The sequence below is a fragment of the Cyprinodon tularosa genome, unplaced genomic scaffold (assembly GCF_016077235.1).
Source record: "Cyprinodon tularosa strain WSP-4 unplaced genomic scaffold, ASM1607723v1 ctg184, whole genome shotgun sequence".
NCBI classification, from domain to species: domain Eukaryota; kingdom Metazoa; phylum Chordata; class Actinopteri; order Cyprinodontiformes; family Cyprinodontidae; genus Cyprinodon; species Cyprinodon tularosa.
This window is the reverse complement of record NW_024038639.1, coordinates 193,442-218,212: the sequence shown is the minus strand read 5'-3', so window position 1 is coordinate 218,212 and position 24,771 is coordinate 193,442. Positions and strand designations below refer to the sequence as shown.

General features: G+C 36.0%; 1 protein-coding gene across 1 annotated transcript in view; it reads right to left on the bottom strand.

The window, feature by feature from the left end:
- Positions 1-7,260: 7,260 nt before the first annotated feature.
- si:ch211-113g11.6 (uncharacterized protein LOC559008 homolog) overlaps positions 7,261-24,771 on the bottom strand; it is a 66,998-nt gene continuing 49,487 nt past the window's right edge. Inside the window, exons 11-14 of the mRNA XM_038282476.1 lie at positions 12,433-12,548; positions 11,521-11,693; positions 11,057-11,112; positions 7,261-7,945 (exon numbers count right to left, since the gene is read on the bottom strand). Coding sequence (XP_038138404.1) covers positions 7,596-7,945; positions 11,057-11,112; positions 11,521-11,693; positions 12,433-12,548 — 695 coding nt within the window. The 3' untranslated portion in view covers positions 7,261-7,595. The remainder of the gene's footprint in view (positions 7,946-11,056; positions 11,113-11,520; positions 11,694-12,432; positions 12,549-24,771) is intronic.

Sequence of the window (24,771 nt, the reverse complement as noted above, 5' to 3'; positions counted from 1 at the left end):
AAATAGGTATTTAACTCTTCCAACATGAGAAAATTCAAAGTCATCAGTCTGGTTGGAGTCATTGTAATACCTTCTCTACAGGTAAAGATGGGACAGAAACTGTGTCTCCTCAGAGCTGTCAAAAGATAACATGTAGATGGATAACATTCACGATGCTGGAAGCCATTAAATCATCAGTAAGAAGTTAAATAATTCCTCTGAAACTTTTCTTTTTTTAATCAGGTTGCCAGGTGGCTACTGCATAGAGAGGTCAACTGATGGGGCTATATATGATAAAATGCTGGAAGAAAATCTTTCATTTTTACCTAAAACAACATGTATAAGTTACGTTTTCGATATCAGTCCAAATAATTTCTATAACGCAGCAAAGAAGGGGGTACAGATTAGAATAAGAGGCAGCTTTAGGTTTTATGGTAGTTTAGTCACTCTCAAGATACCATTTTTTATTATTATATATATATTTTTTTTTTTCAGAAAACCTGAGGAGGAAGTTAAAATACTGACTTAGCGTTTGGGACTAAAAACCTAAAGGATTTAGTTTATTTGCCTTTCTTTGCCAGAATCCTCTCTGATATACATGCTGACCTATAGAGAGCTACACTACAGTACAGGTGATATCTCATTGTCATGTTTCTCGTTAGAATTTTTCAGCAAATTCTAACGTTGTGAATGCTTATTTGACTTATACCCTAAATTCAATGACTTTAATCCATGATTAAATTACTGCCTTAAGATATTGACAACCTTTTGTAGTGCAAAACATGGGACATGACAAAAATACAGCGAAAGGATGTTGAGGAAAAGAAGAAACATATTTTACACAGTAACTTCTTTGGTATAAACTTTTGAGACTGGTCATTTCTTTGCAAATGTACAAAACCTTTTTTTTATCATGGCAAATGTTGACATATATAAGAGGGAAAAGTTGTATATTTGGAATTACATTTTCGGCCAACAATTTTAGACTTTATATTAAGTTAATGAGTGTTATCTAAATAACAGCTTTATACCTTATATTTCTACTGAGCCATGGAGGGATTAATTAAAATGTGTTAATGATTAATCTGTGAAAGCAGTGTGAAAATGCAACCTCATCTACAGATCTTATTAGCAGATATGTGTTAAATTGGAGCCTTGGCTTAACTTTAGTAAGTGTATTTGTCAAATAACTATATTTACTAAACAGCAATGTTAATTTTTTTTTGTACAAAATACAAATAATAACCTTTCCGTTTTTGTTCTATCAGCCTGCTTTACAGCGTTACCCTGTTGTGTCAACACAATTGGCTAAAACGCTTTACAATGTTTATGCACTGGAAAAACAATCTAGATATATGTAAAAATGTCTTAAATTATATGTATTTACTCTTAATTTGAGTAGGTAAATTGGATAGTTTGCCAATGGCATGAGTATTTTTTACTCTTAAAATAAGATATTATGATATCATGCACTTGAAGACAATGCAATTGTGTTCTCTTATTTTAAATGTAATTTTTTTTGTTCCATTGGCAAAATGTGACTTATCTCCTCAATCCAAGAACAAATGCACTTATTTTAAGAAAAATTACTTATTTAGATCCTGATTTTTTTTCCAGTGTATGAAGGATCATTAATTGAATTTTTTTAATTAATGACTCCAAATATGTGGCGGATGAACTTGTGACTAAAAATGTTATGAACAATACTTGATGCTGTTGTCATGACATCAAACATGGTCCAGCAGATCGTAATTCACCCATTTGACCTAACTCACACCCTCATAGATATCAACCATTGCAAAGTCTGTTTGTAGAAATGGGAATTCTTCCTCTGGGTTTCTACATTATTTATATAGTTTGTCTAAATCTAGAGATCCATTAAAGATTGTTTTTTTGGTTACCAGACCTAAGATCTTAAAGAAATTACAGGGGGGGATTGTACCTGTTTCAAACCTAAGTACTACAAACAGATCAAATTGTTTACAGATAGAAATTTACAGGGTCGCACATTCTTATAAGCCTTTGCAATGTTTATGTTGGAATAAAAGCAACACATCTTTTTCATTATACGTATAAGTTTATTAATTTTCACTGCACATGTTCAGGGAAATACATGTCAATATGAATTTGTTACATGAATATCTATTGCACTATAGATATCTGTTATTTAAAAATACATGTCATGAAATGGAATTAGAATGGCATGGCACCAAGACAGTATAAATCTCTTTTTCATACAGTAGTTTGGCACATGGCTATTAAAATGAAATCTACCAAGACACAGAATCATGGGCCCACATCATGTACAGTACTTGACACTTAAAAGCCCCACAACAAACAAAAAAAGCAACCCGCCTTACAAGGCTCAGTTACAACAGATAACGCGATCCACCAAAGTTCTTCCTTCATTGAAAATCAAAAGCTTGCTTTTAAGGGGATTAGCATGTAGCCAACTGGCAGATAAAGACCAATGCATGAAAGAGATAACATAATCTGACTGTAGCAACTGAGCCAAAATGCATTAAAAATTAACTAAGATGAACTTAATAGTTTTTTTGATGACAGCGAGTTCAGGAAAGTTCTATGAATCCTTTAACCAGCAGTAAGTGTACAAATGTGAAAAAGAAATTAAGAGGTGGAGTATTAAACGACAGATAATTAATTCATGTAAGCAAAGAAATTGTATCCTGATGGCTAAACTGAAGATGTTAGCAGTAGCGTTGGCTTCAAACATATTTTAGATTTTTATATCATAAACTGTTCGATAAAAATAGCTGGGGCTGAAAACTTTCAGTACAAACAGAACGATTTATGTTTGATTTCTACACAGCCTTTGAAAGCTCCTCTGATGTGATGTTTTTTACAGTTTGGAGTTAATAGATTTCCTTCATAGCTGTAGTTAGACTACAATTTACAGTTTCAATGTTGGTATCCTTAAAATAAGTCCATACTTCATAACTGATACATTTTTGTTTCCATTTGACAACAATAATATGCTAAGAAAAAACAAAAAATAATACATTTTACACAGTTAACACTCTTTTAAAAAGACCAGAAAATAATTTAGAGAATAATTATGATTAACTGCTGCTTCAAATAAAATCCTACCAATTGCTAAGCAAGGATTATTCTGCAGATGAAAAAGGTTTATAAAGATTCTTATATGACCTGTACCATCACCCATCACCCAGCAATGTGCTCATCTCATCCCAAATGGAAGATTAGATGAGTCCTGATCAAGTATTTCACCTTTATTAATGTGACCTTTTTTTTTTTATCCGGGAAGTCTCATTGAGAGAAGAAAAAAAAGGCCAAAGTCATTTTTAAATAGTATTGGGGATTTTTTTGTTTTTTTTTGTTTATGTATTTTCAATCTACCCTACTCACAATGTGCCACATTGTCACACAGTTTAAAAAAGAAAACAGCCTCTTATTGGGTGCAGCACTTCCAAGACTACATTATAGATCTGACAGTTCATTTTAGCAGATCAAACGAATTAGTATTTTTCAAGCTTTAAAAAGCTATTCACAGTGAAAAAGAGTCAGTATTGGCTGCAGTTTTTCAACATGACCTGATCATAGCACTGTAGTTAGATGGATGCCAAGAAAAGCTGCAAACAGTACAACAAAAACACTAAGTTTTGAAATGCTCAAAGCAACATGTTCGTTTAAAAACGGAAAAAAATAGAAGAATAACCTTTTTTTCTAGGTTTCGTCTGTTTAACCACCAACTGACTCAATGTCGAAATATATTTCAAGGTGATTTATTAACAAAAGTGTTTAAAACAGTTAGGAAAGATGAAGCCAGCAGGACTATGACTTAAGTTTATTGAGGACAATGGTTGTACGTGCGACGCAGACATGTCTTGAGAAACATAACATTTGCCCATCCTGTTGGGTCAACATATCTGCCACTGCCAAGAAACACAGAAACTGCTGTTTTGAGAATGCCACTGGTGAAGAAAAGAGGTAATACTGATTAGGTAATACTGACAAACGACAGTAGAACCACAGTGATTTGTTGTGGCTGAGACTCATATTTGGATACATGTTTATGCTAATATTATGGGGCATTTGTAATCTCCATGTCAGCTAAATATATTCTCATCTTAGGTACTTTATTTAAAAGGCCATAAGGCTGTTAAAGCATGATGTCATCTGAATAGTTTTTGGCATATATCCTGTCTTCAGGTCTGCTTATGCCATGTGAAGACACTAACAACTTTCCCACCAATATATGATTATCAACTGATGTCTTTTGGCTTTCATGTTTTAATTATCATTAATAAGTTAAGACAAAAGGGTATGATTACTTTAGGTATGTTTTCCCTGGGTAGGCTTTTTTTTCTGGTTTTATTTCTGTTAATCAGTTTGAGGGTAAGATAAGGAAAGTTCATGCCACCAGGCTAAATCTCCCAGTTGGAGATCATACAACAATTTGCTCTTGTGATAACAGCATTTCTAATCTAATCACATCGACACATACATCAGCTACAAATGCAACATAAAGAGGTTATTTTTTTAAAAGTGCCTGGAGCGAATCCATGATTTTTTGTTTGTTTTCTGCCAAAACTCTGTGGCAGATTGGAGTCAAACAGCCTCTATTAAATGTTGAGTGGCACTTGGCTTTAGGCTAGAGAGTGTTTCCCTCAACAGCGAGGACAAAGAAAAACAGGAATAGGATTAACATAAAACCTAAAGTGGTTACTTGCAAGTTTAGCTGCAAGAAAGACCAATGTTCCACTGGTACTCAGTTTTTCTTTTTTAGAAATAAAGTGTTATGTGTTGCAAGAAGGGATGGAGTTTTGAATTGAACTTAAAATGAAGCGATAAGCACCAAGCGAACAGTGTTAAAAAGAGCCTTCTTTTCCTCTTTTTATGGCACAGTCAGTGGCTCAAATCTGGGGACAGCAGAATGCACTTAACTAAGTGAGTAACACAATGCTGTGTCACACACACACAGTTTCACAGTGGAGAAGAAGATTGCTGCCTGCATCCCTAATGGCCTAAAATAGATTCTTTAATAGAAAACATGACAGGCTGGCCCTGTTGTCTGATTAACTATTAATGACATTTCTACCACTGTGGAAGGCTGATCTCAGTCAGATTCACGTTCCTTTGGTTAACGATAAGTCTCCATGGTGGGAGGACAACTTAATCCAATGCATAATTCATCAGAGAAGAAATTGATCTATTTTGTCAGCTGATCAGTGTGTAGAAGGTTTTTAGCATATTTTCCTATATTTTAGGGCTTATTACTAATTTCATATTTTATCAATCAAAGCAATAAACTATAAAATATAAAAAACTCTTTGTCCTAGGTCAATAAATAAATAAATAAAACAAAATAAACTGTATGATCTGGTTGAACTGTAAAGTGCCTTGAGATGACATGTGTTGTGAATTTGGCGCTATATAAATAAACTGAATTGAATTGAATTGAATTAAAAACTAAGATGCTGCAGTGATTAGATCTAAAGCTAGACACTTACTTCTGGTGGAAAATGCTGTGATGGCTTGTTAAGCACAAATGCAAACTTTCTAGTCTGTTTAAGTCAGCTTAATCCAAAGGACAGATTCAAAGGTCAGAAATGACCAAACCAGTGAAGGATATTGTCTGAAATATTAAAAGATTTATGGACGTATAAAAATACAGCTGCTGTGGTTCAAAATCACCTTCAAATGATGGGTGAAAAAAAAACCTTAAGATAAATGCTTATATACAGTACATAGGCAGCAATGGTAGAAATCAGCATCTGCAGAAAAAAAAACATCCAAAAACAACCTATTGTCAGCCTATAAGCCTTTCCTCTTCTCCTGGAAAACTATAAAATGCATCTATACTGTAGTTCTGCTTTGTCTCTTTTGTTCATGAGTCAGTGTGAGTTTGCCGTTGCTGAAATGGCTATAGCATAATGTCTTGTTCACAACTTTAGGCATTGTCTGGTACAGTGACAGTTTATGCATAAAAGCTGCATGAGAAAGGAACAGAGTTCAAATATATTTTTGAGAAAACTAAGAATCCCATTTTCTGATTTTAGCTGTTGCTTGAACCAGTCACATTCCTAACTTCAAGACTTCTAATCAGAATACTTCTGACCAGGTTTCTGTAAATATTTCGAGCTAATCTTAATGTGAAGGTGTCTCCACTGTCCAAAAAGAAAAAAAAAAAATTCTAAACAGAACATAGGTTTCATAAATCTCAAAAATTTAAAATTCTTAACATTTTTTTTTTGAGTGGAGAATAATCCTAATCAGCTTTGGTCAGTCCGGTATTTTATGTTTGGACAACAGATGACAGCATATTTTAGATCTTTAGAAAAACAGTGATACATATAGCCCTTAAGATTTGGTGCAGGACAACTAGCTGTTGTGCATGGCCATATTTACTTACAGTGTTTAAACTGTGCTAAACATGGGAGGCCGCATCATTCCCAAATACGTACTGACAAGCATTACACTCAATCTGGGTGCAGCTGACAGGATGGGACGTCTTCACCTCATGCCAAAAGGGGGACCCTGGACAGGGAGCAATTCTATCCAGATCAAAACTCCCACTGGTCTGGATTATGAATGATTTCACGGGAAGCATTACCTCATTTTTCTGTTCTAATTCCCAAAATGTGACATATATTAATACATTTTCTTGACATACCATCATGTAATAAGAACAATCATTGTTTTGTTTATTTTTCTAACTTTAAATAAAAATATATTGAACTTAAGATGACATATTATAAGCAAAGGGGAAATTAGATGGCATGTATAAAGGAAAAGAACAATGGAAGAAGCTGTGAACAAGGCAAATTTATGTTGTTTGAAACGATTGGCTGTAAAAATGCTAGAAACTGCCCAGTCAGAGGAGGAAGTGCTGAGACACAGCAATGCTTGAGGCCCATCCTCCTACTTCCCCTTTAAAATCTGTCTCTTCCTCCCCGCCGCATTGTTAGAGTCAGCTGCAACAATCAATTCCTCAAGTCTAACTGAGTCAGCAGTTTTCTGTCTTAACTGCAAAATTGTGCTTAGGAGTCCATGTCCCAAAAGTGTTAAGGCTTTTTAAATCTCAATACCACACTTTTTTTTTTTTTTAGGTTCCAATGAGCTATAACAATAAAGTTTAACAAGATGAATGAAGAGATGCAAAAGCATTATTAAAGGTTTACATATCCACAAATAAGCACAATCAAGGTAATTTCAAAATATGTAGACAAAAGTTTAAAAGAATTGGCCTGGTATTGGTGTTTTTCCCCAGCTCACCAGATATGTTCATCCTTTTTAGTAAGAGAAGAAAGGTTCTCAAAGCATCGCATCATGGTTGAATTAAACTGTTAGTCAGCTAAATTAGAAGGATAATCACTGCATTTTATAGTTGTTTTCTTTTTAATCAGCTGCAGCTGTCGATATGTCGTTTTAGACTGAAATACAGGCTAGCTTAAATTTTATGTACTGATATTTTAAAAAAAAAAAAAAAACTAAATTAAAAAAAGGTCAGTTGTCTATGCAAAACCCAACCATAACGCCAGTGCAATGTGAACCTAACTTCCATAATGACTCCTTGTTTATCCTGTCAGCGGGAGCCACTACAAAAGAGAAGACAGCATCATTGTTAGCTATAGTTAATGAAGCCATAAGGTCACCACAGCAAGCAGAGCTGAAAGGCCCAAGGTGGAGCCAAAGGAAGCAGATATAAGCTTTCCCTCATTCACCAGCCTGAAGGAAACAACTTCCACCTTGAATCCATCCTCCGTGGCCATGCAGCGGAAGACACCTTCCTTTAAGGGGGTGTCAACCACTGGGCCCAAGACACAGAAGTCTCCAGAGAACAGGCATGGGTAGTTCTTGATGCAGTTATCCTTCTCCCAGCGGTAGGTGGCGTGGAAGGAGTGAACAGGGCAGGGCAGAAACACGGTGGTATTTTTTCCTTTTATCACAATCTCTCTTGGAGAAGTACGACGCAGCTTTAGTGCTGAGTAAAAAAAAGAAAGAGACGTCTTGTTAATAAGTAAAGCAATCCTATTAGTACAGGTGCTGGTCATAAAATTAGAATATCATGAAAAAGTAGATTGATTTCAGTAATTCCATTTAAAAAGTGAAACTTGTATATTATATTCATACATTACATACAAACTCATATATTTCAGATGTTTATTTTGTTTAATTTTGATGATTACAAATGACAACAAATGAAAATCTCAAATTCATCATATCAGAAAATTAGAATATTACTGAAGACCAATAAAAACAAAGGATTTATAGAAATGTTGGCCAACTGAAAAGTATGAAGATGAAAAGTATGAGCATGTACAGCACTCAGTATTTAGTTGGGCCTCCTTTGGCCTGTATTACTGCAGCAATGCGGCGTGGCATGGAGTCGATCAGTCTGTGGCACTGCTCAGGTGTTATGATAGCCCAGGTTGCTCTAATAGTGGCTTTTAGCTCTTCTGAATTGTTGGGTCTGGTGTATTGCATCTTCTTCTTCACAATACCCCATAGATTTTCTATGGGGTTAAGGTCAGGAGAGTTTGCTGGCCAATTAAGAACAGGGATACCATGGTCCTTCAACCAGGTACTGGTAGCTTTGGCACTGTGTGCAGGTGCCAAGTCCTGTTGGAAAATGAAATCTGCATCTCCAAAAAGTTGGTCAGCTGCAGGAAGCATGAAGTGCTCTAAAACTTCCTGGTATGTGGCTGCGTTGACCCTGGACCTCAGAAAACACAATGGACCAACACCAGCAGATGACATGGCACCCCAAACCATCACTGACTGTGGAAACTTTACACTGGACTTCAAGCAACGTGGATGAAGTGCCTCTCTTCTTTTCCTCCAGACTCTGGGACCTTGATTTCCAAAGGAAATGCAAAATTTACTTTCATCAGAGAACATGACTTTGGACCACTCACCAGCAGTCCAGTCCTGTTTCTCTTTAGCCCAGGCAAGACGCTTCTGACGCTGTCTGTGGTTCAAGAGTGGCTTGACACAAGGAATGCGACAGCAGAAACCCATGTCTTTCATACGTCTGTGTGTGGTGGTTCTTGAAGCACTCACTCCAGCTGCAGTCCACTCTTTGTGAATCTCCCCCACATTTTTGAATGGGTTTTGTTTCACAATCCTCTCCAGGGTGCGGTTATCTCTCTTGCTTGTACACTTTTTTCGACCACATCTTTTCCTTCCCTTCGCCTCTCTATTAATGTGCTTGGACACTGAGCTCTGTGAACAGCCAGCCTCTTTAGCGATGACCTTTTGTGTCTTGCCCTCCTTGTGCAAGGTGTTGATGGTCGTCTTTTGGACAACTGTCAAGTCAGCAGTCTTCCCCATGATTGTGTAGCCTATAGAACTAGACTGAAAGACCATTTAAAGGCTTTTGCAGGTGGTTTGAGTTAATTAGCTGATTAGAGTGTGGCACCAGGGGCCATCAATTTTGAACCTTTTCACAATATTCTAATTTTCTGATATGATGAATTTGAGATTTTCATTTGTTGTCATTTGTAATCATCAAAATTAAACAAAATAAACATCTGAAATATATGAGTTTGTATGTAATGTATGAATATAATATACAAGTTTCACTTTTTAAATGGAATTACTGAAATCAATCTACTTTTTCATGATATTCTAATTTTATGACCAGCACCTGTAATAGTAAAGCTCCTCTGTTAATACAAGAACACTGCAAATACAGTATAAAGCAATTTAAAGCATCACAAATGTAGTCACAGAAAATCAATAAAATGTTAGTATCAGACAAAAAAAAATGAACCTAAAAATACAAATAAATTGTTGGTTCTTTAAAAAGGCAACAGATTTCCTACAGCGGATATATAGGCCTATATAATAACATAGGTTGTGTTTTATTAAAAGGTCATATATAATATGTGGCTCTAAGCAACTTTTATTTAACTGAACTCGGGGCAAAGGAGCTCTCTGGATTTTTTGTTTTTTTATTATTTTTTTCCTCTGGATTTTAAAGGGGTTTGCTGTCATAATGTAGTACATTATAGTCATGAAAATACCACAAACTCGCAAAAAATGTGTCTGTTGGAGTCAAAGAGTTTTTGAATTTAGTTTCAGAAAGACCAACACACACTGACTGAATTTTTTTCTATGATGTTTCTGTTTTTTATCTGCACATTTGTACTGGTTTCTCTTTGACCAAAGCAAAAAATGAATTACAGTCTCAAGCTCCTTTGAGCAACAGTTCATCCAAACTTAAGATTTTCCACCACAACCACCACATTAAGTTATTCTGATCATAAATTTTGGAGAGAAAAAAACATATCAGGTGATAAAAATGCATCTCCATACTTTCTTAGGAGTAAACAAGGATATGAAATATTACAAGCATGAAATAAAATTAAGACTAAAATATGAAGAATCTATCTACATCTCTAGAAAATAAATATGAGAACTACAGCATATGTTTCTCAAAGCTTAATTAAAAGGGAAATCACAGCAATAAGCATCAAGTCCCAGAAGATGTATGTATCATATACATTTAAAAAAAATAAAATTACATCCCCAGCTGAGAAAAAAATGTGGACATTTTTAGTCACTGTGACAATAAAAATGCTACTAAAGTAGGGGTAAAACCAGCAGCTGTTGCTATTGACACATACTGACTCAGATCATCAGTACATGTAATCTCATCTATTAAGCAGGGATTTCAAGAGATTACTACGGTTAAAGCAGGAAGATCAAACCAATACTTAATAAAAAGAATTAATAAAAAACCTCCAAAGAAACTGAAGTCTGATTGTCAACAGGGATGTGTTTTGGGATAGAAAGACCAAATTATATCAGAGATTATGAACTCCAACCAGTGACACCACTTGAGACAATTGCAATGTTAAACATCTGATACACTGAGTGCCTTTAATTGTTATGTAAAGTAAAAATTGCCCTGGGTTATAAGCTTTGAAACAGGGCAAGTCATGAAATAGAAAAATGGTTTGGACACTGCTCAATTATCTGATATCAATCTTTTTCTTATGTTTCTTTTCAGCTGAAGTTGCAGAGCAATGCAACCACTTTGGTTTAATTAAGACAGAGAGAGGGTGGGGGAGTGTAGATAAGGGCTCACCAGCAGCCTCCTCACAAACGGAGGAGTTGGAACTGTCGAGATTCTGAATAAGAGTTCTGTGAGGATAAAATGAGATAGAGACAGAAATAGGAGCATACAATTATTTCACAAAAGGGCTAATGAATCATGCTGCCATTTACTTATACATTAAAATAAGTGAACCTAACCATTCAGGAAACCAGAGAAAATATAACAAATTATTAAAAGGATAACTCTTTACTATTATTTCATGTTTTAAAAATAAATTAATGTATGATGGCTTAGCGTTTTATAACTGCAATGTTTGTTTTATTTTAACTATCTCATTATGGCGACTATCAAGCAGGTGATATACAGTAAAAATTTTCCCTGAAAGTCTTCAAATCTGTTAAAAAAAAATGCTTAATAAGCTCCATCTCTTATTCTATTGATTGCATTTAAATGAGCCAATAGTGCTGCAGCAGTGACATCATATCTAAACTTACCCAGTCGTGACGTTGTATCCAGGCGGGATGGCGATGCACTTCCTCCTGGCCTTGTCCCAGCCACAGTATGGATCCCTGGAAAGGATGCACTCCCTGCACGTGTTGCCATAGCGGCTGCAGTCAGCCAGCGGCAGTCGCTGCACCTCCATGGCTGTACCGACATACAAGTGACCCTATGGGGAGAAAAAACACAGTCAGCAATTTAGTTTTCCTACATCATCAAACTTAAGCTCATTCTATGCTACATTCTGCTACTGCAATAAAATGTAAATGTCTTACCTATAGATGTTAAAGATATTGTTAAAAATGACTAAAGCAATAGTATATCCCAAGTTTATTTGGTCAATTCAGTCTAAATATCCATTTAAAAAACTCTTGGTTTTGTAGTTGAATTTGTTTTATTCTGACAATTTATTTAATTTACGACCTCAGTACATTTACTACTGCCACTTATTATTTTGTGGGCATGGTATTAAAAATCAGATTTGTAAGTTTTTATATAACTGTTTCCTTTGAACTTGCCTGTTTTGTTTTTATTCAGTGATGATCAATAACATCCATTCAGGTTACCGCTGTAAATTATTCTTGCAGAAGCATTAGGTGTAGTATCCCCTATGGTATGATTCTATTTTATTTGTCTGTAGTATTTTATCATTAAACATGAATTATTAGATGTTTCACTCACATTTATCATCTCTAAAACTGAAATGGTTTTCTCCTTTTTCACTTTGGTTGACAGAATCAGGTCACATCGACACACAGAGATTAATATAGAAAATATTTTCCTTGCTGAATGTTTAAAACGTCTCCTGGAGCTGTTTCTTTTCTTGTTTAAGACAGAGTATTATTAAAGATTTAAAGCATTATGCTCCTTAAATACACCTTTGCCATACATTAAAGAAGCTGTTGTACCTTTTGTGAGTCGATGGCCATATTTAGAACAGGTCCTTCGTTGTGGAACAGAGAGTACTGAGATATGATGAAGACGTCCTGGATGGTATGAAGGACCTTGAGGACTTTGCCCTGATCTGCAGACATAAGGAAGCAGAGCACACTTTAAATAGATGATCTATCTGGAGACCTTTTGAACACAACCGAAAAATATGTTGATATCACTCCGATGTTGCAATTTAATGGACTGAAGCAAAGATTTACATCAATAACAAACATTCCAATATATAATTGTATACCTTGGATTACAGCAACAAATGAGATTTGAAAGTCTCATCCCGACCTCTCCCCAGCAGCACTACGGCACATAATCAGTCTGAAAGAAGTTTTTATTAATTTAGACTATGTAACGTTTTAAAAACCACTTAATTTCGCATACCTAAATGAGGAATTGTAAGCCTGAATTACATGTGTGATACATCATTTGAAAGCTAACACCTACTGGTAAATATAAATTAAAATATTGTGACTATGACACAGCCTAAACTGCATCAGTTCAAACATGACTCAAAGTTGTTTTTCTTCTCAAAAACAATAGGTCTTATTTGAACAGCAGTAACAGAGAACATGCTTGGAAATAGGCATGTCTCATTGTATTACATTTCTTCTACATCATGTCAACCACAACTGCAGACTTCTAGGTATAACAGTTCCAGAGCTGTGGGGTTTTGAACTTTTGGTGTCTCCAATATTTCCAAATCTCTCCAAATGTGCCAGATTGTGCCAAAATGTGCCATTACTTACATGTTTAACATCATGATGTAAATGCTGTAAAAAATGTAAGTTCGTATGCTTACTTTCTCAGAAACTTTGAGGTAATTGGTTCCAAACATTCAGAGAATTCTGAGCTTATTTGGGTTTGGAGTGTAGAGTAAGATACACTATATTGCCAAAAGTATTTGCTCACCCATCCAAATTATTGGAATCAGGTGTTCCAATCACTTCCATGGCCACAGGTGTATAAATTCAAGCACCTAGGCATGCAGACTGTTTTTACAAACATTTGTGAAAGAATGGGTCGCTCTCAGGAGCTCAGTGAATTCCAGCGTGGAACTGTGATAGGATGCCACCTGTGCAACAAATCCAGTCGTGAAATTTCCTCGCTCCTAAATATTCCACAGTCAACTGTCAGCTGTATTATAAGAAAATGGAAGTGTTTGGGAACGACAGCAACTCAGCCACGAAGTGGTAGGCCACGTAAACTGACGGAGCGGGGTCAGCGGATGCTGACGCGCATAGTGCGAAGAGGTCGCCAACTTTCTGCAGAGTCAATCACTACAGACCTCCAAACTTCATGTGGCCTTCAGATTAGCTCAAGAACAGTGCGCAGAGAGCTTCATGGAATGGGTTTCCATGGTCGAGCAGCTGCATCCAAGCCATACATCACCAAGTGCAATGCAAAGCGTCGGATGCGGTGGTGTAAAGCACGCCGCCACTGGACTCTAGAGCAGTGGAGACGCGTTCTCTGGAGTGACGAATCGCGCTTCTCCATCTGGCAATCTGATGGACGGGTCTGGGTTTGGCGGTTGCCAGGAGAACGGTACTTGTCTGACTGCATTGTGCCAAGTGTAAAGTTTGGTGGAGGGGGGATTATGGTGTGAGGTTGTTTTTCAGGAGCTGGGCTTGGCCCCTTAGTTTCAGTGAAAGGAACTCTGAATGCTTCAGCATACCAAGACATTTTGGACAATTCCATGCTCCCAACTTTGTGGGAACAGTTTGGAGCTGGCCCCTTCCTCTTCCAACATGACTGTGCACCAGTGCACAAAGCAAGGTCCATAAAGACATGGATGACAGAGTCTGGTGTGGATGAACTTGACTGGCCTGCACAGAGTCCTGACCTCAACCCGATAGAACACCTTTGGGATGAATTAGAGCGGAGACTGAGAGCCAGGCCTTCTCGTCCAACATCAGTGTGCGACCTCACAAATGCGCTTCTGGAAGAATGGTCAAAAATTCCCATAAACACACTCCTAAACCTTGTGGACAGCCTTCCCAGAAGAGTTGAAGCTGTTCTAGCTGCAAAGGGTGGACCGACGTCATATTGAACCCTATGGATTAGGAACGGGATGTCACTTAAGCTCATATGTGAGTCAAGGCAGGTGAGCAAATACTTTTGGCAATATAGTGTATAACAGATTTTAGTGAAAGTGTGTTAATGTTTAAACATAAGAATGAAAGTGCTTACGTACTTTAGTAGAATAAAGAAAGCATTCTTAATTTCGCTGTTTTCAAAAAACCAAACCAGAAATTATCCCAAAATAAAATTCAGATGTGAAATATTCCCTAATTTATCACTATATTTGGAGAATCATATTCTCATTCTTATTGAATGTTTTTAATGTAAAGTTTTACTTATACTTATACATAAAGAGTTTCAATTGTCGTCAATGTCATTTTGGAAGGAAAGAAAACTACTAATGTTGCACCAAAAACAAAACAGGAAAAGAAAATGTCCGCAGTGTGGAAGTATTTCCTTAAAGAAATGCCTGCGAGTACATTGGCTAAATGCAAGATTCGTTACCAGAAGGTTTCGACAGGTGGAGTTAAACCGGGGCAGTTTCAATACCTCAAACCTGATCAAAAATTTGAAGTCGAAACATTTGAACGAACACAAAGAGTTCAAGACTGCCAAGAGAAACCGGGAAGAACCGTAGCAACAGACCTTGGTCAGTTCACTTCGTGGGAAAGAGCAGTGGGACAAGAATAGTGAAGCAATAAGACAGATGTTTGAGAAATTATTATTATTATTATTATTTTACATCCAATTAGTATGCAGCCCTTCATATATACACACATACATCAATTTCAAATAGATATTATCGGTATGGTATCAGCTAATACTGTACAGCCAGGTATCGGGTATCAGTATCGGGGCAAAAAAATGGCATCAGCGCAATACTAAAAACTAGGGGTGTCAACAATAATCGATTCAGCGATGCATTGCAATGCGGGGCATGCACGATTCAGCATCGATGCGGCAACGTGCCATAATCAATTATGTCACTGTTTATTTTCTGGCCTCAAATGGACAAGTTGTGAAGTTTCAATTAGTTCCGGGGGCATACCAACAACAATCAAGATGGCTGAGGTGGAGGGAGATGACCGCGATAGACGGGTAGGCCTAATTAAAAACGCACCAAAAGCTTGGAAAGCGGATATCTGGGCACTTTTCGGATTTTACGAAGTCAATGGGATTTTGATGCATCGCTATGCATCGTAGAATAGAATTGAATCGAATCGTTACCGGGTGAATCGTAATCGAATCGAATCGTGAGGGCAGTGCCAATGCACACCCCTACTAAAAACTACCACTGAAGAGTCAGGCTGTTGGTCCAGTCAACCTGCAGACCTCAACCTCATTGAAATAATACTGACTCAACTTTATGTAACCTTGGAATAAGAATCTCTTTCATAAAGCCTGAAAAGATTTCTTAAATTACTGTAAAATGTCTCTATAACAACCCAGAAGACTCATAAAATCTAAATCCACTACTTTGAATAACACTTTTAACTAACTTTTGAACTCCTGGGAATACTTCGTTTTTCAAATATAAAATTACACTGACTAAAGGTCTCTTCTACCCCTTGGCTGTTTATTCTGATGCATCTTTCAAAAATGTAAGCAAGCTGGTAGAAGCACATTGTCACTCTTCACAACGCAATGACAAGGGAGCTGATTACCAAGAAACTCATTTAGTGGCCCGCCGTTTGGACTGTAGGTTCCGCTCTGCTGCGTAGCCTCAGAGAAGAGGCAAGATAATCAAATATATTCCTGCTACTCGATTAAATGTCTGAGTTGGTTCTGTAGCTAATTTGACTTTATGCCAGTTTGTGTTTTCGTTACCTGCCTCCAGCATTGATTGTAATGCTGCATCAATAATACAGCCCTGTGACAAGGATAGTATCAAGCTTTATTTACTCCAGATGGAAAAACGAGGTTTTGTCTGCTTTTAAAATAAAAATCTAAACAGTTCAAATAGATAAAAAGATAACAGCTGAAATTCCAGACATGACTGTAGAGCTTTACACTGCTATAGTCAATAGTGCATGAACCCTCAGTTTGAAGGATGATGAGTCACTACTTTCAGCTATGAGTTATTACTTTTTACTTCACTACTAACTGAGCAGCCATGGCTCACCCCGTTTACAGCATCTCACTCACCACCGCTGGGGTCTCCCTGTAGGTTTTAAATACTACAAGTCATTTTTCCTTTTCATTTCTTAACAGAGCTGCTTTTTTATTGCTTACAAACAAGTTCCTACTGTCCAGATGACAAGTTGTCAACTTGATAAGTTTGTTGTTACAGTATGTTCCAAAATGTGTTTTTTTGTTTGAGACATAAAGGCTTATTTTATCTCCTCTGCTATAAAAATGTGAAAGAGTTATGGCTTTTATTGCATCTCTTCATTTCCTGAGTACTTTGTCTGTGTGGCACTATCTCATTTAAAATCAGACCATTAGAGTCTTGCTGTCACTTGATTTTCTATTGTCTGTTTTTTTCATGGACTTCAAATCCTGTGTTGTCAACGATAACTTTCTCAAATCCCCTCAGTTTGCTCTGATGATTCTTTAATCTAGTCAGCAGCTATTTTCAGCTCTTTCATCAAACCAGTATATCAGCAAAAAAAAGACAAAACTCAAGGGGAAAGGGTGACAAAGCTGAACTACTGTGACATCTGCTGGGTAGACGTGTATTAGCTATATTTATCCTAGCAGGATCTGCTGAAAGAACATGTTCTTCACTTTACCTTTACAATTATACAGTGAAATTATTATTTTTTTAAGTCTTAATTGGCATACTAAGACCCAGGTGGAATCTTTCCAAAGGCTGACAGCAGCATTTCCTTATTTTGCAGGAAAAGTGAGTTTTACTTCCCTCAACCTTGATATTTTTCCCATCATACATTTTGGGAGGCCAGCTGGGCCTCTAGTCTGACTCTCTAACCACACTGCAGAAAAAGGAATATGACTTCTATCTCAAATATGAAGTCAAGCTGAAACAGATATATGACTCTGACATTTGTTCCAACCCTTAGGGAAGCTTCTGCTGTAGCACCTTCCAGGCTGAAACACTAAAAATCACTTTACGCTGGTGGTGGTCAATCTGTCACTCATCTATTGAGGCAAAATAAATCGTTGTAGACTTAGTTTCTTATTTATTTTCCACCTGTGACAGCCTACTGTTAAATATTTCGGCTTTCAGGGATTTTACAGGCTTTGAAAAGTGTACCTCTGCACATTTGGATCTTTGATGTGTTTATTTAAATTCTGTTTAAAATATCTTCCTTGCTTTGTGCATTGTCAGTCCGTTATTATAAAACTGGCTTTTATGCTGGAAATTGCTAAATATATTTCCCCTAAGTTGCTTTTTCATCCTTATAAAGGATCCAGTCGTGTCTGTTACATAAGGTGCCTCGGCTGGAAATATTAGTCCTCTAAGAAAGCCTCTCAGTTTAAAGGTTTTATGATTGTATTTCCAAATAAAGACAAGACAAAGACTTGACAGTAATGCTTAAAGAACTTGATGGCAGGTAGTAAATTTTGCTTTTGAAATTACTTTTGAAATGTTTTTTTTTTTTCTAAAAATTCCTAATTTTTTTTTTTGTTCATCTAAAAGTTTTTTTCTCAGTCCTTTTTGGCAAAACTGATGTGATAGTAAAAGGAATATGCTGTGAACAGCTCTAACAGTTTCAAAAAATAGAGGTCAGAATTCAGCAACAGAATCTCTGTTCGTGCATCTCTAATCTTAGCTTTAGGGGTTTTACTATCATCTTTTCCTAATTTATTTGCCAAAATTCCACATAAAAAGCGTGTAAAATATGCAATATTTTCCTATCTCTATGTTTCTCCATATAGTTATAAGAGATAAGCTGAGAAAAAAGGGCAGGCAGAAGTGTAAAAAGGGACAGACAGAAATAAATAGCAGCGAAGACATAACTAAGGTAAAAAAAATACAAAGAATAAAACAGACAAAAATATTATAACATGCACATAAATAAATACTTAAAAATATAAATAATTAAAAATTAAAGTTTAAGATCATAAAGGACAAAAAAATAAACAAGGTAAATATTACGAAGGCAAATAAATAAAGAAGCTAATTAAAAGAGTTATGTACATTAATGTCTCACTGTATAATTTAATTTCTACTTACATTTATTTGTTTATTGTATTTTTTGTGGCAATTAATTGTATGCTTATTTATTTATTGAGCATTTATTTATTTCTGTACTTATTTTTAAATATGGCAGAGTTGGTCCTCCATAGATTACAGCATCGTGATTAACAAAAGAAAGATAAGGAAAAAAACAGCACAACTATTAGGAACAGCTGTTTGAAAAACAGTCAGTGATGCTCCTGCAGAAAAAATCTGTGTTGATGTGTAGTGAGAGCCAGGCTATTGACATAAACATCAGATAAATATAAACATCAGAGTTAAATATCGTCAGGTTGTGTGGAGGTTTGTAGAGGACCCAAATGCAGAGATGGAAGCTGAAGTGGTTTCTTACAGATTTAATGAGTGGAGGCAAGAGAAGCATAAATCCAAAAACAACTGATCAAGGAACACATGAACCAGAACAAAGGGGGATATGTTTTGAATCCAGCAGTAACTGCAGAGGAGGAGTTTATATATGCCAAACAGAAGAGAGAATGGAGTAATCAACTGATTGAGAGCAGGTGTGGACAGAAGGAGCTAGGTGAAGGAGACTGACACAAGGGGGGGGAGTAAACAAGAACTCAAATACGACCAGAAAACAATTAGACATAAAAAAAGAAATGAAACCAATTATCTAGACAACCCACAATGACATAAATCAAAGTATAACTAAAAACTCAAAAGGAAAATTTAAATAGAACCAAAAAGTCCAGAAAGTGCTGAATCATGACAAATATGAGGGAAAATATTAGATTTTTATTTTCTCTTTATTTGCAGTGTGAACATAGCTAATATTTTCTAAGGTGTCAGATGAGCATGTTTCCTAGACCTTCACACAAATATACCTGGAACTACGTCAACTTCATTTTGAGCCTCGTAGTAAAGTTCTTTGAATCTTGTCTTTATGATACTTCTGATGAAATGATTCCACTAGAATTAAAGCTACAGTGTGTAATTTTCAGCGACATCTAACGTCCAGACTGCAGACCGCAGCAACATGAACATCTCCCCCCCACCGCTTCTCCCCCCCCAACAGTACGGCGAGCGTTACAGGACAAAATGTCTTCCACGACGTCCACATCACCTACCTTCTCAAGTGATGAGGTTTGTTTACATAGATAATTTTAATACTGCCATCTATTGTTCAGTACCGTCTCAGTTCATCTCTCTCAACTTGCCGTAGTTACTGTCGAGCGTAATAGGCGAACTCGCAATCGCTAGTTTGTTGGCTCTGCGCTGCCGTAGCGCAAAGATGTCAGCCTCCATGGCTGCGAGACCCGCTCCTATGTAATTATAAATAACGAAATTCTAAGGCAACGCAAATATTAGGGTTAAGAGGCTGAGCTCGTAGATGATGATAAATAACATAGTTATGTATAATATATTACATTTCTGACTGTATATCCCTGTAATTATTACACAGTGCAGCTTTAAGATCTGTGACAAGATACATCCAGGAAGATATTTTATGGATCTTTTTTTAAATCAAAGGAATTAGACTTAGACAAATTTTATTTTGTCATTTTGTACACACAAAATAAATTTTGTTAAGTACAGCTCTCTAGACTATTTCATTTTCTTAAAGTGCAGCCTTGATTGAGGTAAGCGTCAGTGATAAAAACATTGTAATGAAAAAAAGTTATGTTAACATATGACTGTATAGTTACAGTTCCAACATTCAGGTTTTTTTGTTTACTTTTTGTTTGAAAAAATTACACTCAGCTATTAAATTACATTCAGCTATTTGCAGAAGTCTGAAAAACAACAAGCTACAAAACACAAACAGCCAAGGACTTACAGTACCAAGTGCATTTCTAAAGAGAAATGAAAGCATGGACCCTAATTATTTTCCATTCACAGCATATTTACAGGAAAACAGAAAATACCCCTGTTTTGCATTTGGGGTTTATGATAAAGAATGTAAAGGTTTTTTTTTTCTTTTAATCAAAGAAATCCTTTTATATGTTTCCTGGCATGTGATCAAAAGCTGAGAAATTAATTTAGTCAAGCACTGCTACACTGCTAGCCTGATCGAAGCATCCCAGGGGGACATTAGGATGGATTTAACCAGAGTAAACTGTGTGCTTTTACTTCTTAAAAACATGGTCAGTTTGTCAGTGTTCTTCACAGATTTTTATTTAGCCTCCAAATACACATTCTCCAGTTGTAAACATAATCTATTTATTCATAGCAGCTTTATTGAATGGGAGAAAACTGAATTAAGATTTTGTACTTTTATTACAGGTGAGAAATTTATTGTTTCTCTCACAGGTGCAAAAATAAAATTAGGTCTGTTCTGTCTCCAGGGTATTGTTGTTTGTTCCTAAAATGCCTGGGCAGAACTTTTTTCTCTCAGAGATGATTTTCCTCTTTTGTTCTTTGGTTAAAAATTTCCACTTTGATTTTGATGAGGAAATCCAAACAATAATCTATTCTGTAATGAATAGTGTAAAGATTTGCAAACAGAGGAGGCCTGAAAAACATGGATAAACATCCATAAGATGCATCTTTATTTATGAGGTGCTTTTGTGTCTATATGAGTTTTGGCAGCTGAAGTATAACAAACTTCTTTAAGCCTGACGTTTGTTCACGTGGTTTATTATATCTTTACTGATTGTCTTTACATTTTGCAGCATATTCTGAAGACCCAACCTTGTTAATATTTGAACATATTACTGTTAAATATATAAAACTACTACTAGAAAATAGATGTGAATGTGCTACTCATGCATTTAAAATAATCAGGTCTGCAATTTCATGGACTTACAGTTGAAACAAGACGACTCTTAATATATGACAGTAAAACCAGCTGGGTTCAGTTAGGATTAACAACATTATATCGATTTCGTAATGCCAGGATTTGTGAAGGCCCCTATGATTCACTAATTACTAAATGAGAGCTTAATTTAAGACAGAGTAATTATCAGGAGCCACACCTGTGGATCTATTTTTAAAAAAACACCTGACTGGTTCCTTGTATGAATGCAATCATTTAGATTGCTATCATTACTCTATGCTTTACTTTAAAGACATTCATGTTTTAAAAGCTCTAAATGTGTAAATGAAGTGTAAATTAAGTCTTGCACTAACATAGGCTGAAAGTTAATTAGCTGGATAGAAGCTGTTACTCTCTAGATGTTAGATAAAGGTGCAGCAAAACCAAGGGCGTAGGTTTGATTTAAACTTTGGTAGGGACACTATTGGTCTGGTGTCATTGGTGCTATGCAATATGCATGCCCTTTTTTATGCTTGATGTGAGCATCCGTACTGATAAGAGGAATTCATTTTTAAAAGAGAAAAGCAACATTTTGCTCCATTAATAAAAATGTTATAATCTCTACACTCATTAGATGCTGTTTATCAATGTTTGAAGTATCACCGGCTCTGATGAATGTGGAATTAGGACTGTTTTCCACTTTGAAAACGGTTTCATTTGAACGACTAAGAGAGAAGGTAAATAAAGTATTTTCTTTTAAAGATATAGAATTGTGCAGAGTTAAACCCCACTCTAATATTTGTACCTACTATGCTCTCTCTGTATCAAGCAAAATAATACATTCATTAAAATATTAACTTCACTATAAAAGTTGAACATCTGGGCTGTAGTTACTCTGTGTAGAACATCTCATGTATTTTATCTGGGGCTGAAAAAATTAATCATATCAATTGATTATTTCAATAATCGTCAACTAATTTAGTAAGTGATTCATCATTAACTGTAGTATAGAGACTTTAAAACAAACAGTAATATAAATGTAAAATGTGCCTTTCCCCACAGAGCAACCCACTATAATAACTGAGCAACCCTCAGTTATTATATCAAAATTGTAAAAATAAAAACAAAAAAATGAAAAAAGTAATATCAACTTAATATCGGTAAAAAGGAAACCCTCACATTTTCTTTTTTAGTTGGCTGTGGCTAAGAATCAGAAATGTTGATGCTTACAGCCTTTATTTGTCCATTTTTCCAGCAGTCTTCAGAACTCCTGGCTGACTCAGAATATTTCGTTTTATAAAAGAAAAAAAAGATTTTTGTTTTTTAGTGTACATGATATTCATTTTTTTATTGGGACTAGTTTTGTAGCCTAATATTAATTGTAGTAACCGCTGCATTCTAGTGTGAATAAATTTTCAATGTTGTGCTCCAAGCACAGGCGGACTAGAAAACAGCCAATCAGAGAGAGAGAAGGCGGAACTTAAGGCAGAACAACCAATGAGAGTTGAGTTAACCAGCGCAGCACAGTTCCATGCGCTGCTACATGAAAGGGACAGGAGAGACCAGGCAGAGGAGCTGCGAGAGGAAAAGAAGCCACTGCTGCAATAACTACTGCTGGAAATTATAAACATGTTGCTCACATCCAATTATTGGTTGGGACAATTAGGTCGGTTCAAAATTTTGGTAGGGACATGTCCCTATGGTCCCTATGCAAACCTACGCCCATGAGCAAAACACAGGCTTCCTAACCGACAGGGATTAAAAAAAAAAAAAAAACCTTTACCTACTTTTATAGTGTATTAAAGGACAAAAGAAAATGTTTTGACAACTCATCTCAAAACTTTGCTTTAAAACTGTGATAAAGTGGTCAGAGCTGAAAGGGTGTTTGGTCCACCAACATGACATGGTTAGAACAGTTTGATAATGAGAAATAATAACAATAATAATAACTCACACTGGAGAAATTAACCTCTGCATTTAACCCATCCCCTTGAGGATCAGTGGGCTGCCATTGTGCAGCGCCCAGGGAGCAGAGTGGGGTTAAGGGTCTTGCTCAGAGACCAAGAGAGGCAGTCTGTCTCACAGAATCTCACAGGACAAACGCTCTGCTCTAACCACTAGGCCAACACTCCCCACAGTTCAACAAAGCTATGGTGAGAAGCCTGAGAAAGGATCCAAATATAACACAAATCATATGGTTCAGAGGAAACCTTAACACCTTTAAATGATGTATCCTTTTCTTGCATCTATTCAAGCTTCGTTTTTCATGTCCTACCTTGTTAACATGAAACAATTGTGTTAAATTAAATGCATAAAAAAGATGAATTATCTTTTTCAGTTTATTAGGGTTGCCTAGTTCTCATTTGTCATGCATTTAGGAGACAAGATCCTTTTGATACACTGAAAAAAAGATCAATTGGATCAACTTTAAAAAAAATCTCTGTAGTTTGTTACTTTTGAATTAATTGATTTTTCTCAAATTAAATTTATGAGATGGTTGAAGGTATACATTTTGATTTATTAATAATATGTTTGTATACTTTTAGACAAAGAGAGAGAATGCATTCATACTAAGTACAACTATAACTTTTAACTGATAGTAAGCAGTTGTTTATTTTTTTGTTATAACTTAATGTTTCATTTTGGAAAAAAAAAAAAATTTTACCATTACATATAATTATAAATTTACTGTGGAATAAAGTTGTGATAAAAATGAAAAATACTATTTACTTATTTGTTCCAACTATATTTCTATATTTTTTGACCACAGATAAGGGATTTATAATTCATGATCAGTAAAAGCTGGACCTTTAGGTTTTAAAATTGTAGAAATCAATAATCAGTATTTCTTCACTGAAAGCAGAGCAAAACACTGCTCTGGAGGCTTTTCTCAGAGGAAAGGATGTTTTTGCTCTTCTCCCGACTGGTTTCGGCAAGAGTTTGATCTGTCAATTGGCTCCTCTTCATCGTCGCTCTGTTAGTACGTCATATGCTTTGTTGATCTGATCGGTTTATTTGGCCCGTCTATCACCAACATAGGCCAATCAGCTAACCAGTATTTTCGCCCCTTCCCAAAATTACTTCAATGGAAGGTTTCCAGATGGATATGCGGAGCAAATCCATCTGGCGGAGTCAGGTTATCCCCTTGTGCTTTGGCGGGAAACTGCTGTGCGTCCCTAGAAATTCCAGACCGATGGTGCAGAAGCATACCAGCAAAACTGGTTCAGGACCAGATCCAAGCAACATTTGATGTGTGCTGTTGCAGAAGTCTAATCCGCCCTTAATGAGCTCACATTTCTGTTAGTTACAGCATGTGAAAGGATAAACCCCTAGTGACACTATTAGTTTTGACTTGAAGTAGATATTTACTTGGAAACTAATTGTTTCATTTGCTTTTTTCCATGATAAGGATTTTTATTCCAGGTA